The 15,650-nt window shown below is 45.3% G+C and overlaps 6 protein-coding genes across 6 annotated transcripts, besides 1 other annotated feature; 2 read left to right on the forward strand and 4 right to left on the reverse strand.

The window, feature by feature from the left end:
• Nucleotides 1–211: 211 nt before the first annotated feature.
• ACLA_095210 (pepsin-like aspartic protease) lies at nucleotides 212–1,824 on the reverse strand (the record flags this gene model as incomplete). The annotated part of the gene is made up of 3 exons (XM_001270013.1): nucleotides 212–1,155; nucleotides 1,251–1,569; nucleotides 1,630–1,824. 3 exons carry the CDS (start codon nucleotides 1,822–1,824, stop codon nucleotides 212–214), a joined length of 1,458 nt encoding a protein of 485 aa, XP_001270014.1.
• Nucleotides 1,825–2,235: 411 nt separating this feature from the next.
• Nucleotides 2,236–2,263: a microsatellite.
• A 1,717-nt stretch (nucleotides 2,264–3,980) lies between these two features.
• On the reverse strand, nucleotides 3,981–5,370 carry ACLA_095220 (tryptophan--tRNA ligase; the record flags this gene model as incomplete). Its single annotated transcript, XM_001270014.1, has 5 exons — nucleotides 3,981–4,429; nucleotides 4,489–4,607; nucleotides 4,658–4,773; nucleotides 4,836–4,916; nucleotides 4,963–5,370. 5 exons carry the CDS (start codon nucleotides 5,368–5,370, stop codon nucleotides 3,981–3,983), a joined length of 1,173 nt encoding a protein of 390 aa, XP_001270015.1.
• Nucleotides 5,371–7,775: 2,405 nt separating this feature from the next.
• On the forward strand, nucleotides 7,776–8,854 carry ACLA_095230 (purine-nucleoside phosphorylase; the record flags this gene model as incomplete). Its single annotated transcript, XM_001270015.1, has 6 exons — nucleotides 7,776–7,861; nucleotides 7,932–8,011; nucleotides 8,072–8,136; nucleotides 8,187–8,389; nucleotides 8,459–8,738; nucleotides 8,795–8,854. The coding sequence occupies 6 exons, from the start codon at nucleotides 7,776–7,778 to the stop codon at nucleotides 8,852–8,854; spliced, it is 774 nt and encodes a 257-aa protein (XP_001270016.1).
• Nucleotides 8,855–9,021: 167 nt separating this feature from the next.
• ACLA_095240 (Fcf2 domain-containing protein) lies at nucleotides 9,022–10,026 on the reverse strand (the record flags this gene model as incomplete). The annotated part of the gene is made up of 3 exons (XM_001270016.1): nucleotides 9,022–9,402; nucleotides 9,622–9,787; nucleotides 9,845–10,026. 3 exons carry the CDS (start codon nucleotides 10,024–10,026, stop codon nucleotides 9,022–9,024), a joined length of 729 nt encoding a protein of 242 aa, XP_001270017.1.
• A 767-nt stretch (nucleotides 10,027–10,793) lies between these two features.
• Nucleotides 10,794–11,848, forward strand: hapE (CCAAT-binding factor complex subunit HapE; the record flags this gene model as incomplete). The annotated part of the gene is made up of 4 exons (XM_001270017.1): nucleotides 10,794–10,875; nucleotides 11,000–11,076; nucleotides 11,123–11,764; nucleotides 11,828–11,848. 4 exons carry the CDS (start codon nucleotides 10,794–10,796, stop codon nucleotides 11,846–11,848), a joined length of 822 nt encoding a protein of 273 aa, XP_001270018.1.
• A 250-nt stretch (nucleotides 11,849–12,098) lies between these two features.
• On the reverse strand, nucleotides 12,099–14,868 carry ACLA_095260 (Rab GTPase-binding exocyst subunit SEC15; the record flags this gene model as incomplete). The annotated part of the gene is made up of 9 exons (XM_001270018.1): nucleotides 12,099–12,177; nucleotides 12,235–12,485; nucleotides 12,558–13,007; nucleotides 13,063–13,198; nucleotides 13,252–13,361; nucleotides 13,412–13,513; nucleotides 13,576–13,707; nucleotides 13,766–14,758; nucleotides 14,818–14,868. 9 exons carry the CDS (start codon nucleotides 14,866–14,868, stop codon nucleotides 12,099–12,101), a joined length of 2,304 nt encoding a protein of 767 aa, XP_001270019.1.
• Nucleotides 14,869–15,650: the final 782 nt, after the last annotated feature.

The raw sequence follows: 15,650 nt of genomic DNA on the forward strand, positions 1-15,650 counted from the left end.
ATTTTATTCTAAGGGAGCACTCTCTTTTATATGTTCTCTCTATACACAAGAAACATCCTTGTGGTCCCCTAAATAGGCTGCCTATGCAGCATAGTTATTAGAGTCAACCAAGGCAAAGCAGGATCAATATTGACTGTGTATGAATGTACATTCCTGTCGACACATTCTGAAAAGTAACTTGTGAAACAAATATAAAAACCAATATCAATTCTTACCACAAGGCCACCGCGAACCCAATGGCTATTGAACCGAGGGCCAAATGAGTCTGAAGTATTGTTGGTCCAGCAACTGCGGCGCCCGACTGGCTCTCTGATGGAACCTCTGAAGTGGTTGCACCTGTGGGCTGCCCAATCCTCGCGCCAGAGCCGTCAGCTACAACAGATGTAACTGGGTTGGAGACCTGAGTGGCGCCGGGAACAGCGTCTTCGCCTGTGCTAATTTCCAAAATGTTGTCCGTCGTAGAGTTGAAATTGGTGTTGGCAATGGATATCTCATTATTGGCTAGATCATATACAACATATGCACTGCGCAGGAATGTATCCCCCAGAACAGCAGTGCTGTCTCCAGCGGGGACAATTCCGAAGATACACGCACGTGCCCCATCCCTGAAACGAAGATCGCCTGCATCGAGGACAAGTTCGTCGATCGGGACAGTGATGCTGGGTCGTGAGAAGGTATACGTGATGTTTATGTTATTTCCTGCCATATGGCATGGTAGGTAGCCCACTCCGCTTGATGGTTCATACGATATTTTGAGATCGTTGTAAAGACTTTCCACGACGGGATCCGGTAGGTAGGTCAGAGAGCTCCCAGAGTCGAGGAGAACCGCAGCTGGAAGTGCATCCGAGGAGTAAACACTATGCCGCGACTCGGATTCCAGCGCAATCCCAGTTAGTGCAATGACAAATTCTGAGTAGCCTCCATTAACTCTTTGTATGGGTAGAGATTGTAAATCTCCAACATATTTTTCAGTATTGACACCGCCAAATAAGATAGACCCAGTGCTTGCGTCAAGATCGTTTAGCCAGAGGCTGTAGGCATTCGATTTAATCAGGCCTTGCTCAACCATTGCCTGTGGTAGATTCGCGTAGGCGTCCTTGCCGAATCGGCCGACCTGGACCTCATTTGATGGGTAGCCGATGCCCAACACACCCTCTTGAAGCAAATTAGTGAGTAGAAGTTATTGCTTTGAAGCATCGTGAGGGTTTGGGTCGCACGAATGTCATTTAACTTGATCTTGGGGAACTCACCTGGCGAACTCGATGAATATCCTATTCCAAACTGGAGGTTCTTGACTTTTGCAGTACCCATTTGAAAAACATCAGTAACATAGTCGCCAGCTGCACCACTTCCGTCCGCGTAAGATATATTGAAGTCGGATGAAACAAATGCATATGTCGACGAGGACAGGGGATCGTATGATCCCGATACATTGCAATCATTGCCAGGTGTCGAGCACAAAGTGGAATTTGCTGCGTTGCACCAGAGGTCGCTACTCCCAGTGTCAAGGACAAGACGTAGTGATTGGCCAGGAGTACCAAGAGTCACATTGCAGGAATAGAGTGTTTCCTGGTCATAAATCAGCCTTCGTCATCTGGTCTCGATCGCGCCTGGTGTAGCAAAGCATACCTCATTATCGAGTTTTTGCCCGACGGTCTTATTTCTCTTGCGTCTGGCATTGTCCCTGGTCACGGGGTTCGCCACATAATTGCGTTTGATATCCAGTGAAACAACAGCAGGGACATCTCGCGCATGGAGTTTCAGGGAGCTCCCTTCACTGAAGACCAGAGATATAGCCAGTATCGACCGCCATAGATGTCGCATTATCATTATCTTTATAAGAGAATGATGATGATGATACTATGGTTCTATTTTCAGCCTACGCGAGACACGTTTCAGTCAATCAGTCAACCGCGCTGGGTGGAGGTTAGCTCTGTTAATGCTTCATGTTTAGGTATTGAGATTATATTTGTATGCAGTGACTGACCAGTGTGACCATATAGGCTTCAGCGGTTATTATACACCATGCATAGGTGGAATTGCTATTAAGCACTGCAGATATTGACGCCTGTTCTACCTTGGTGGAGGCTGGTGGGATGGAACAGTGCTGCTGTTGATATCAACTAGACATATGACCGTGTCGATGTAGTGTAGATCGGTAAGAAGTAAAAGTTGCAAGCGCACACAGTAGTCATATATGGATACGGGAGTCTCGGATTTGTTACTAATTCCACGCATCATTATCATCGTCGTCATCATCATCCGCGCTGATTCGGCTGGCTGTTGTCGTCATCCCAGTGGGCCCTCGGATTACTTCTGGAAGAACCATAAGCTCTAATACTGATAGAAATCTGTTGTCCGGATAATAGCCGCTTATCATATTTTGTAATTTGTAGCGCACCATATTAGGTGGTACGAATACGTTGCTGTAAACAGTAAGGATTTTACATATATCTAGGCGATATATGCTAAGCACTAACTGCATTCTTGGCTACTTAATGATTCGTGGTCCATGCTTATCATATCCACTGGTCGAAACCCTAACCACGTCCATGCAATATTAATTTCATAGCCCAGTTAGTAGGAAGATCAGAGGCCATGGCGCTATCATATGTTCATCAGGTAGATGGCACTTGATTCGATGAGCATAGCTCAAATAACTGGAATACCAACTGGATGTTGAATCGTACTTTACCCATGGTAGATCACTCGGGAGGACCGGGCGCTAGGCTACCACCAATTCAACGGCCCACTGGATACCATCCAATTCCATGACAGAATCAAGCGCAGCCATCATATAATCTCGACATCTTCCGAGTCAGCTTAACATAACTATGAGTAACAGGACCGAACTATTATTAGAGGTAATCTGCAGTCGTGTAAAGCAGAACGCAAACCAGCTTTTGGTATAGCGTTGGCCCACTTAGTTTAAGGCTACTCCTAAAGTAGTTATATCACCGCATTACCAACTTTGTAAGTTCCTTGAAAGGGAACAAGTTTGTTCCCTTCTTTTATAATGAGTGAGTTAGTAATGAGATCTATTTTAGGTTTAGTGCCTGCTTTAGACCTATCATCTAATATCTAGGAATCACCACACCTAAAGATTAGTAAGATTCTATCTTCTTACTACTTAGTCATCTGAAATCATCTTACTACTGAGGCTGAATAGATTACTAGATTTATGGCCGGCGTGGTAGACCTTACTCTCTAGGGAATTAAGGTGATATCCACTCTCATTCTGCTCTACACAACTGCAGAATACCTCTATTCGGCATGCCCAAAAGTTTACATTCTGACCTGCAACGGCCTTGGGGCAACCTGACCCCATTCTCTACCAACTTTTGCCCAATTACCTTATACAATACGCCATAAACAATGACTACCTATATCACTTAACCAACATTGAGCCTCAATACCGCAAGGCACCAACAAAGTTTTCCCCGACGAGTAGGCTACAAGTTTCAGATACGACCGTAGGTACTAGGTAGTAGAACGACGGTGATAACAATAGAAACAATAGGTTGTATGAAGAATGGACCACATCAGAAGACTTAATCCCACCAATCATTATTTCGTAAGTATCCCACATTACAAATCAATTTTAGGTAAGGACCAAGCCCTTCCAAGCTGTGGAAGATGTGTATGAAGTAGGCTTGTCGCATCCCATCCCCTGGTTATTCTAAAACTTCAGCACCGCCGAGTCAGTTTTCACCCTTGTGAAGGAAAATTCGAGATACAGCTATAGATTACCCCGATGCCCTCGGAGACTGAAGGTTCAAAGTCAGCATCCATAGGAGGAGTGCCAAAGAAGGGCTGATGGGATTTTGTATGGGTCGTATGCCTGGACAACAACGCATTGTAACTTTATTACCACACCATCACCGCCAGCAGAATAATATGACGGATTGACAACCCGTTGTTATGGAGGTGCTACCGGAATACCCAGCGGATCCAAGACCTCCATATTAATACACGATGACTTATAGTCCCATGACCTCCCTGACCTGTCTCATAGTCAACTCAGAATTCGCACGTGCCGACTGGCAGCCCTGTTCTGCAACAGAATCAAGGTAGCCAGTCGGATCCGCCATAAGTGCCAAATACTTCTCCCGTATTGGTTCGAGATGGTCGGCAACCCGTCTCGCGAGATGGGTCTTCAAAGCTCGAAGGCTCGCCGATCGATGCTCCTGGGCTATCTCATCACAGGATCTTCCCTCAAAATGGCTCAGAATCTCTACTAGATTTGCCACCCCAGGTCGATCGACAGGGTCATATGTTATATTCAGTTCCGAATCTGTGAGCGCAGCGTTGATCTTCTTCACAATATCATCACGTGAATCAGTGAGAATAATCCTGGAACGTTTGTCGGCGTGAGATTTGGACATCTTCATTGTCGGTTCCTTGAGGGACATGACCCGTCTCGCAGGGGCTGTTGATAGCGGTCAACGTCTGCGTAAGAACTTGCCATATATGCAATCATTGACTCACATATAAGAGCTTCTGGTGACGGGAATATGGATCCATATCTGTGATTGAAGCTATTTGCGGTATATCTTGAAAACTCAAGGTGCTGCCTCTGATCTTCACCCACGGGTACATGAGTGGCTCTGCCCTACATCAACACCAGATATTTCCAGCAAGAAAACGAGAAACAAACCTATGGACTAGAATGTCTGCCGCCTGTAGAACAGGATAAGAGAATAGTCCCATTCGTAATTTTGTTCTTGCCGCTGAGTCGTCCAAATTGGTGTTGTCAGGCAGCTGTAGCTTGCTCTAAATGCTGTCAATCAATTGCCTTCTCAGCGCTGGATGGCGCCGACACTTCGATAAGGTACCTTCCACTGGGTCATTCTGGAGAGATATCCCATGGATGCTACTGTACTAAGAATCCAGAATAACTCCGCATGTGCAGGCACCTGATTCCGGTCAGTAAATCCGACAATACAGACGGGCAGTGCGTACAGCAGACTGATAGAATATTGCTGATCGATTAGGATCCAAGCCAACAGCAAGGAGCATTGCAAACGCCTCTCTCCTCCAACCTCTCAATGTGGAAGCATTCTGCGGGACTGTCAATGCATGCAAGTCAACGATCGAAAAGAACAGCCTGGTGTCCTCGGCGGCTTTATCCTGTAATTTGACCCATTCACGCAGGGCTCCCAAGTAATTACCAAGATGTGGTACACCAGTTGGCTGAATTCCGGAGAAAATGACTTGGCTGGCTCCTGAAGCCTGGGCTGCGCTGGAGCTGCTCCATCTGGAGAAATTGGTTCTAAGTAAATGATCAACATCACTCTGTTGGGCGATTGCCCTTGTTGCTCCACACCATATTCTAGAGGATTGAATCTGAAGACAGCGGGAAGCCTGCATATCCAGGTAAGCGGCCAGGGAGTGGATGATTCAACGAAGTTAATCTAAGCCCAAATCATGTTGGCACTGTATGCACATTGCACAGGTAACTAGGTTCTGAGCTTTCGCTTGATCACGTGACACAAGCGTAACAAATAATCGCGAAATTGGAATTTATGTCAATGATTGCCGGCATTTCTGTTTACTCATTGTATTAAGGCATCCATCTTAGAATATCACGAGGTTACTGATATCAATCTTGGAGGTAGGGTTCGATTTTTAAGGAGAGCGAGCATGTGTTCACCCAAGGCAGAAAAAATATTCGACGGAAATTCTAGAAAAAAAGAGAATATGATACAGAGATATTCGATTCCGATGATTCAACGAGTGCGAACATCAGTTAAGGGACTCTTGTTTTGAGTGAAGCGCTCGTTTTCTAGGATATCAAGAACTGAGCTCGAGGCTGAGTCGTCACCCCGCCGACCAAATTGCGCAAGATAAGGCTCAAGCAATTTCTCGATTTCAGGAACATGTTTATCCATGTTCTGGGCAACATCTAATTTTGAATTTTCATCAGAATAAGGACGTTTCAATGGTGAGGACTAGGTAAATCATAGGGTCATACCGAGGCTTTCGTGATCATAGACATTTGCTTTCAGGCCCACACCATAGAATGAATGTTTTCGTAAAAAGGCGAGCCATGCTTGTACGACCTGAGGGTGGCCGTCCTTGACTTGAATTAACCGACGAAGGGTTATCCGTTCGAAATTCTCTTGGCTCTTCTTATGAACGAAGTTGCTCCGTGGAAAAGTCCAGCGTTCAACAATTCGTGGGAGAGGCACTGGCCCAGAGACAGGAAGCTTCAAGTAATAAGCAGCGCGCACAGCAAAGTCGGCGAAGAACTCCACATTGCGGACACTATAAGACCTGAGTTGAAGATCACAGACTGGCAGGCCATATTCAGCCTTTCTCCGAAGCGGCCGAAGATATAATGCCTGCACACTCCGAGGCAGTCGAGCCTTCTCACCAATACTGTCTAGACGCTCCGCCCTAACAATCGGTTAGTGTACTCGGTACTTTGTCATTTTGACGGCAGTTCTCACCATTCTTTGACTCGTGGTGCTGCCGTCACCGTTGATTTCGTTGACCTGAGCAGATTTGAAGTCAGCTTGATGATTTGAACACACGGCAAGCATATTCAACGAGAAACAAACGAGTTCCTGACACTTCTGAATCTGTTTCTAATTGGGTGTGCGACCCATGAGATTGAGGATGCGAAATAATATCCTGCTCGGTTGAGATGCTGCGCGATGGTACAGCAAGCTATTTTATCGAAATTAGTCTAGCACACACTTGAACAACGGGACTCGGCACCTTCCATTGCCTCACACCCCTCAGCGGGAGCCGCATACTAAGTGGGAGTGACATAGCGATGCCTTGGTGGGCAGGATAGGGTGGATGCTTTCTATGAGTTGAATGAATACAGGTACAGTATGAGGATTTTCTGCCCGATCCGGGCATAACAGATCATTAGTTCTGATTGGCATACGTCGTACCGCCCTTGGGGGCCGCCTTAGGTTACTACCTTAATCTGTACTACCTAGTATGGAAGTAGGTATCTGGGATTCTGGGTTCCTTTGGTGGGAGCCGATAACATTTATAGAATAGGTACCTCTACTCCTACACCTAATACTAAATAGTAGTAGATAAGGAGGTTAATTTGAACATATATAAAGGTAAAATGGAGACAAGATAGTGTTTTTCTAACCCATTCCTACGGTATCCAGAGGGGATCGCAGGCCCGTGGGGGAATGAAAAGGACTAGGTAGGTATCTTGTGAGTTCCGTTTGTCATTAATTGAATTTTTAGAGGGTATTGTGTATTTTATATCTCCGTATTGGTAACGTGGTGTGTCCGCAGGACCTAGGTACCTAGGTCCCTTCAGGATTGTTACTGTACTGTCGTACCCCTCAGTCACGGTGCTTAGTACCTAGTATGAGTTACTAGTCTCTGGAGCTCTATGGACTCTTGGAGTCCTGTGTGCTTTTCCATTAGTATCTACCACTGGATAGATGAATTTCTTGCTGCATTTTCTGTCGGGAACTTGTGATTCTCCATTGTGGAAACTTGTATCCTGCCCGTATTGCAGCACAGGAAAGGATGGCCGACATTCCTGTAAACCAATCTTTATTTGAACAGGCAAAGGAAGCCTCCGATTTCTTGAAGAAACGTCTACCGCCAGCTCTGCAACACCCTCGCGTTGCGATTGTGTGTGGTTCTGGTTTAGGAGGGCTCGCGAACACCATCCAAGATGAGCCCCGGGCCGAGTTCAATTATTCTTCCATACCCCATTTCCCCGGTTTGACAGGTAAGGAGGTTATGATCACGATGTGCAATATGCCCCTGCCAGATATTCTTGCTTACGCATGGAAGTGGCCGGCCATGCTGGAAAACTTGTCTTCGGATTACTTGCCGAACAGATACCAGTAGTTCTGATGGTAGGGCGGGCACAGTAAGTAAACCATGACACCGAATGCTAGTTCCATAACTATGGCATGTTCATCTGATATCTCTCGCACAAGCTATTACGAAGGTCATTCTATTCGTCAAGTGACATTTCCAGTTCGCGTTTTCAAGGTCCTTGGGATCGAGACTATCGTCTGTAAGGATAGCCCGCTCTCTAAACCTGATAAGCCAATACTTACGGATCATACGTGGACAGTAACAAATGCAGCTGGCGGCCTCAATTCAGAATATGCGGTAGGGGACGTGGTGATCATTAACGATGTTGGTCAAACGTGCCAGAGTTCAGTACGCTCGATGCTGATATTCTGCAGCATATTTTCCTTGCCGGCTTGGCAGGCACACACCCGTTGCGTGGGCCAAATTCTGAACAATTTGGCCCCCGATTTCCTGCCTTATCCGATGCCTATGACCTTGAACTTCGCCGCTACGCACACCAAGCTTGGGGTGCAGTCATCAATAAAGAAAGCAAACGTAGATTACACGAGGGTATATATGCCTTTGCCGGAGGTCCGAGGTGAGCCACGCCCACAATTCAATTGTATTCTGTTGTTGTACAGTGCTATTTACCATCCATGCATAATAGCTATGAAACTCGGGCAGAATGTCGTTTGCTTCGTCAGATGGGAGCTGATTTAGTTGGCATGTCCACTGTACCGGAAATCATTGTCGCAAGGCATTGCGGTATAAGGGTGTTAGCTTTCAGCTTGGTAACAAACAAAGCAGTCCTTTCTCCTATCCCTCGCGGGGATGATCATCTTCTCCAAGCAAAGGACGTGAAGGAGCTGGATACCATTCTCCAAGAAGGGAAGGCAAGCCACGAAGAAGTCCTCGAGGCTGGTCGTACCGCAGCGATCGACATGCAGGTAAATATCTATCACCAACGGTTCATTCATTTAGATCACCGCTAACAAACCATTAGAAACTCGTTGTCAAGACCCTCTCAATCGGGTTTAGGCATCATCAGTCACAGTCTGGTTAGTCAAAGGGGCAAACGCCGAGCCATTGTGTTGACATGACGACCCCGCTTGGATAGAACAACATGCAGAACCCAAGACTGGACAATCGGGATTGCTCATACTCCCTTACCATTGCTTATTGGATGCTGCTTCGCATTGCTGGATGTTTCTTCTTCGGCAGGGAGACTCGTCATTTCACTTTGTTCTTGTGGTTTCTCTTGGCCTGCAAAGTCTTGTAGAAAGACCTTTTACCACTTTGTTTCGACGCCTGAATCTCTCTATACTTAGACTCAAAACGTTTGGTATCCCGCTCCAAGACAAGAGCCTCTTCGACGAAAGTCCTCTTACGGTCTTTTTTGGCGATACGACCGCTAAAGAATTCAGTTGGACCTTCGACGATAGTGCCAATCTGAGAATATTTAGGTGGCTGTGCTTTACCGTTCTCTTTCTTGTAGTGTCTCTTGGGGTCTAGCACGGAACGCATCCTAATGAGTTGAAGATCTCTTTTGAGTTCCGACGTTAACTCTGTCTTAGGAAGATGGAACCAATCTGCCCCTGCTGTTGGCTTTTCCTGCGGAGACACTATTAGCCATGAATTTCGACAATAAACGTTCGAAGCAATTAATCGCGGATGATGTTGCTCAGAGTAACTATGAAAATATGTGCTCTCATTGGCACAGCGCAGCCCAGTACGGGCTGTTGAAGCTGTATCAAGGGCTTATGCAATGGGAAAATTTTCCTCATAGCAATGATACGGGAGAGAAGCGGGAATCTAACTTGAAAACTTTACCTTTTCTTTTGTAGAACTGCGAGAAAGCTGAACTGAATGCCGGGTAGGCTCAGGTACCAGCTTTTCCCCCGTAGTGTTGATCATACGTTTTGTATCAGCCAAAGCAACATCGTTCACTTGCGAAACATAAGGTTGTAATGAAGAGTCGGATGTCAGCTTTGGGACACTGCGGTATGACCGTCAGCTGATAGTTCAATTGTACACTAGAACTGGAGTTGTTTACCTCAAGGTATGTCCGGGAGAATCGGTGGGATTGTTTAGGGGGATTGTATTCCCACCTAACCTTGCCTCGCAGCTTTGCAATCGGGTCTCAGCTTCAAGAAGCAGTTGTTCAATATCACAATCTGTTAATTCAGCCTCATTCTGGAACTGTGTGACCACTTCATTAAAAGAACTCCCAGTCATTGTTATGTTGGTACTTTTGTACAACTTTGTTGAGAAATGCATTTGATTCACGTCTGGATTCTGCAAGAAATAAGAAAAAATATTTGGATTGGAAGAGAATTTATGTGAGAAACCCAAACCTAAATTGGTTTAGCTGGCATGGGTCATCAGCATGACTCAGCCACTTTAGTAACCGGTATTTCTTGTACTGTCCTGGTATCATACAGACCCATACAGACCACTGTGAAAGCTTTATCTAGATCATTCATACTTCAGAGACAGCCATGAAATATGTGAGTGGAGCAAGACAAGTAGACTATAAGTATTGTCACAATTAATCAGATAGCTATTGAATTAATATCAGACTTTTTCTATTCTAAGATTGATCAGCCATAAGGATGGTGTTCTTATCAGGTATGTGTCTGAGGCTCTCTACACATTCATTTAAAATGTGGATACTGGATAGATGGAAGCTGCTGCTGTACCTGTAAGCTACTAGTGATCTCAACCTCCATACTGAGTACCTTATTACATAATGTTGAACTTTACCAACTTGACAGTGCGTTGTATCATCCCTTCAACAATAATGATTCTAAGACATATTACTTGGCTTATCTTTCATGCTTCATGGGATCTGAATACATCATTGATTTCTTCCTGTTATCCTTCAACAAGCCAGCCAAGGTGAATACTGTCACTTCTTCATCCTGGCTATATTAGGGACTTGAATCGTTTGATGTGTTCATACTATTCGAAATCAAATTTGCCGTAATAAGCTCATATTCGCAATGGATCAATCTTCGCAAAGCGCCGGACAACAGCAGGGTAGACAGCAGCCAGTGTATGACACAAGAAATGGTGGCCATTATGGTAATTATTTGCACTAATCTCATCATCTTCACGCATCGAGGGCCAGCCTGACATATTATCTTAGGTGCCAGTGCTGCGGTACGGTAGACTTGATCTTTGAATCTGCACTTGAATCCACCTGGAGAACTGACTTGGATGCGACAGCTTTCAGCACAAGGGTATGCACCTGTCGCCGAGCTCTACACCGGAACGTGGGCCAACGTAAGTCAGTCAACCCAGGAAGTTTCACAATATTGATAGCAGTAAGGTCAATCAAGGATTGCAAGGGACAGCCCGGGATATTTTAACAACGTACTGGCAACACATCATCAATCACCTCGAGTCAGACAATCATGACTACAAAATCCATCAGTTGCCGTTGGCTCGGATCAAGAAGGTTATGAAAGCAGATCCCGAAGTGAAGATGATCTCAGCCGAGGCACCTATTCTGTTCGCGAAGGGCTGTGATATTTTCATTACAGAGCTAACAATGCGCGCTTGGATACACGCCGAAGACAACAAGCGACGCACCCTGCAAAGATCGGATATCGCGGCCGCGTTATCCAAATCCGACATGTTCGATTTTCTCATTGACATAGTGCCCCGCGAAGAAGCGACTTCTCATGCGAAACGCTCTAGTCAGACGACTGCGGCCACCGCAGGTTCCTCTGCTTCAGCAGGTGCTCAGCTGCCACCGTCTCAGCACGGTGTTCAACATCCTCCCCATCACATGCCCCCTCCTGACTACGGCTCTCTCGGACCACATGGTCTTGGACAAGACCAAGAATATCGACAGCCAGCGATGTATGCAGGAGCTGTGCAATCAGACCCAACAGCTGCGTATGGTCAACCGCAGCCTCAGATTTTTGAAGGGATGTACAACCCTTATCCTCATTTACCACCACAGCAGGTATGTCTAGATTTTCTGCTCGCGGTGTTGCTGGAGCACTCGAAGTCGTACTTGGAGTCTCAGCTAATTCGATTATCTCGTTAAAGTGAACGCCACGGAGATGTGAATGATTTCTTCGATCTGGTTTGGTATACAGATGTTGTGGATGGCCGATTTTGCGCAGAGTGAATTGATCATGGGGTGAGGAATTTGCTGGCAGCATGCTTAATTTATATTCATATCCCAGAAAGCTATAGCGAATAAGATTATCTCCACCAGTAGAACAATTCAAAGCATGCAAACTGCTGGTTACGTGGGTAGAACAAGCATCTGGTAATTTCTGCATTGTAACCTTTCACGATTTCTTGCCAAATCTAGAGGAAAGGGTCGTGAACTTATCAACCCTTCCAGAGCTTTGCACAGTGCGCGTAAGCCTGACTTTGTATCAGTATCTTTGGAGTACCCATACACAGAACAACCGGGAAACGTACTTCTCTAGCAGGATAGGACCGTTGATGGCATCTACGCGACCATACTTTTTGTTTCTTGTAGAAATGTCGTAAAACTCGTCTGCGTTGTCAGCCTGCATCAAATGTACGGTCTGCTGGAGTTCATCGAGGTTCTCTCGTAGAATGGGTACACCTAAGCTATCAACGAATTGAGACAGGTATTCAACGTCTTTAGCAAGAGCCATCACTCCATTAGGGTTGATGGTCTTCACGTCTGGTGAAAGAGGCTGTGCCTATTGTGAGGAGAGGGGGAAAATTAGCTCACTTTGGTGCGAACCACTGCCCTCAGTCATGTTATATCTTACCAGAATCATGTTTGCTGCGTGACTAAGCGCGTCAAAATATATGAGCTCCTTGATCTCTGTTGGAAGACCAAGTAAAGTTGAATTCATTATGTTGGACAAGAAGCGCGTGAGTGTTTGCATATAGTTGCTGGGCTCTGTGGGTGGAATAGGCATCATCCAGTCGTATTCTGCAGTTTCAATAAGATCATCAATCTTAGAATTGACCACTTCAAAGATACGTTTCTCTGCTGCTTTCTTGTTGCTTTTAAACTTCTCAGTAGCCCTCAAGGAGATGGGACCACCTGCAGCGCCCTGTGATCGAGCTGCAGCAAGGAGCACTTCTAGCTCCCGGCAAGCTGATTCAAAGTGCTCCAAGTTTATGAGTATCTGAACAATCTGACCCAGGTATTGTGAAGCAAGACGCTCAACGAGGCTGTCGCAGACCTTGTCTGAGAGAAGCTCGTCCAAAGCCTGCGGTCATTAGAAATGAATTATTTGCCTTTATGAGGTGCCACGCGGGACTCACATTCTCAAGTGTTTCATCGATGATACTTGGATGAGAAAAATCCTCATTGGCGAAGAAATAGAATTGGTTCAAGAAGTTTCGAATGTCAATGCAACACAAGGGGTACATTTGAGAGAAAGGGAGGACACACGGGAACCTAAAGGTGTAATTAGCCATGATGGTAACTCATTTGTAACATTTCGCACATACACTTGTTCTTCCCTTTGCTTTTCGGGGTTATACCAGCTGACATTGAGGACCTTATCGTACTCCTCCAAAGATTGTATGGGCATAGGCATATAGTCATCCGTAGAGACAATCTCACAGATCGCATTAGAAGAGAAGAACCATGTATGGCGATATAGCATACCTCCTGAAAGTCATCACTGAACCTTTTCTTCAGCGATTCAGCATATCTTTCGAACAATGTCAAGAGTAGAGTGTCAAATATCCCGACAGGAAAGCCCCATGTCTGTCGGTCTAGCAGTCAGTATTGGAGAATCCGTGCTTGATTATTGCAATGGCGTAACTAACATTCATGGTTTGCATAAATAACACAACAAGATTTTTGATTTTGAGCAAGCTTTCAGCATTGTCAACTTCAGAAAGTGCCTTTGTAATCAACCCTACAGCTGTCTGGCACATGGAATCCCAGAGCTCATCAACCTATTCAACCCGATTAAATCATGGAGTATGTGCGGTCAAGAAGGGGGTATGACTTTACATCAATAGAAGATCGCAAATCCGGCACTCGTTTCATAGTAGCACGCTCTACGATAGCAAAGCCTGCCATCTCCTCTAGAAGGTTGTGAAGGCTGGCCCCATCCTCATCAAGGAGTGTAATGGAAGCCGGGATCAAAAGCTCCTTTTGTCGGCATCGAGTATTTGCGTATTCAGCTCGGAACTTGTCCACACGTCCCAGAGATTGATGTATATGTAAACATTCAAACAACGGGGTGAAATCAACTTGGAGTTCTTCATTCTGTAGTAAATCGTATTCCTCGTGCTCGTCCGATACCAGCTCAATGGCAGAATTTAGTTTGAAGTGCTCGAGATATGGTAGCTTCTCTGCCCTCTCCTTCTGTCTTGTCTTCCGGCATTCGGTATGGTACAAGGCTATTTCTCCGAGGAACTGAGACATCTCGCGAATTCGGTACAACCAGGTATTGAGATCTGATAAAACAGCTTCTGCTATTGCTCGCTGGGTCGCTGGGACCGAACGTTGAATCATATCGGCAATTTTGTACTGAGTTACACCCTTGAGATGGACATTTTGTAGCTCTTCAAGCGCTCGTAAAGCAGCGTAGTGGTTTTTCTTGGCAAGCAGGTCATGTACTTGATTAGCGAGGCGCAATACTTCCAGACAATCTTGTATAGCATGAGATGTCTCGTCGATGTTCTGCCGGTGGCTGCGCGACTCTACCAACGCCTTTTTCTGTTCGGCCAACCGTTCGGTGCTAGCTTGAATGGATTGATTGAGATCGAGGATCTCTGCCGTCAGGCTGACTGTTCCTTCCCTAATGCTCAGAAGTTGGTTGACCGAAGATACGAATTCTTGATGGTTTGTGTTGCAGATGGTTTCTATTTCCGCTTCTTTGGCGCTGGCAAATCTAGATAACGACTGCAACAGCTGAGAAGTCCGGTTACCAATTCTGTACTCTTTGATCGAGGGAATCAATTGATCGAGATAATCCGTATCTGACGGAGAAATGATGATCTAAATACCATGTCACATCGAGTGAGCCTCCATTAATTGCCCTTCTCTCAGATACTCACCTGGTTCAAAACGTACGATGGTTCACTACTCGGAGCAGCCATCGATGGCATATTGGTTATCTAGATCCCACTGGAAGTCTAGCAAGAGGATAAAAGTTTTTTAACAAGTCTGTAATCCGATTAGTTGATGACCAAATTGAGGACTTAACTCAAGCTGATGATGGAGGAAAGTGAGAGGACGCTTGGAAGCTAGATCATGTGTGTCTTCATCCATTTAAGATCAAAAAGCACATGAATGGATTTGAAATTGTAACTAGCAATTTTTTGAACTTTGCTTTCCTCTTTCTGTATAAAGTAATAAGACCATCATGGGTTTGTATCTGCATGTTCAGTTAAAGTAGTCTGTGCATTCATGATTGGTGATAGGGTCCGTGCACACACTCTAATCTGTAGCTAAGTATCCATCTTCTAATAATATCCATCCATTATAGTTGATAGCTTAAGCCAGGTAACAATGATGTCAATAGAGTATATCTCTTTTCATCTGGGCATTTACCAAGACAGAGATGCCATCCATGGCAGGGCTCAAGTATGGATCTGAGACTGGAACATCATGATTACTGAAGATCAAACGGATGAAGGATTTTATTTGGGATGGAAAATCAAACTCGATATTTCCATCATTCGAAGACCAGACATAAGTACAGATGATCTTGAAGTGTTTCCCATGTCAAAGAATCTTGAACTAACGGATAACAGAAGCTTCTGGTTCCTTGTATGGCGATATCATTGTTCTTGAAGTCTGAAGTAGATGGTCTACCGTCTTCTTACAAGGATACATGGAAACGCTTTCTCCAAAGAGAAAGAGAAATAGCTTGATAACTTCCCTTTTG

Source organism: Aspergillus clavatus, genomic scaffold (assembly GCF_000002715.2).
Source record: "Aspergillus clavatus NRRL 1 1099423829804 genomic scaffold, whole genome shotgun sequence".
Classification (NCBI taxonomy): Eukaryota; Fungi; Ascomycota; class Eurotiomycetes; order Eurotiales; family Aspergillaceae; genus Aspergillus; species Aspergillus clavatus.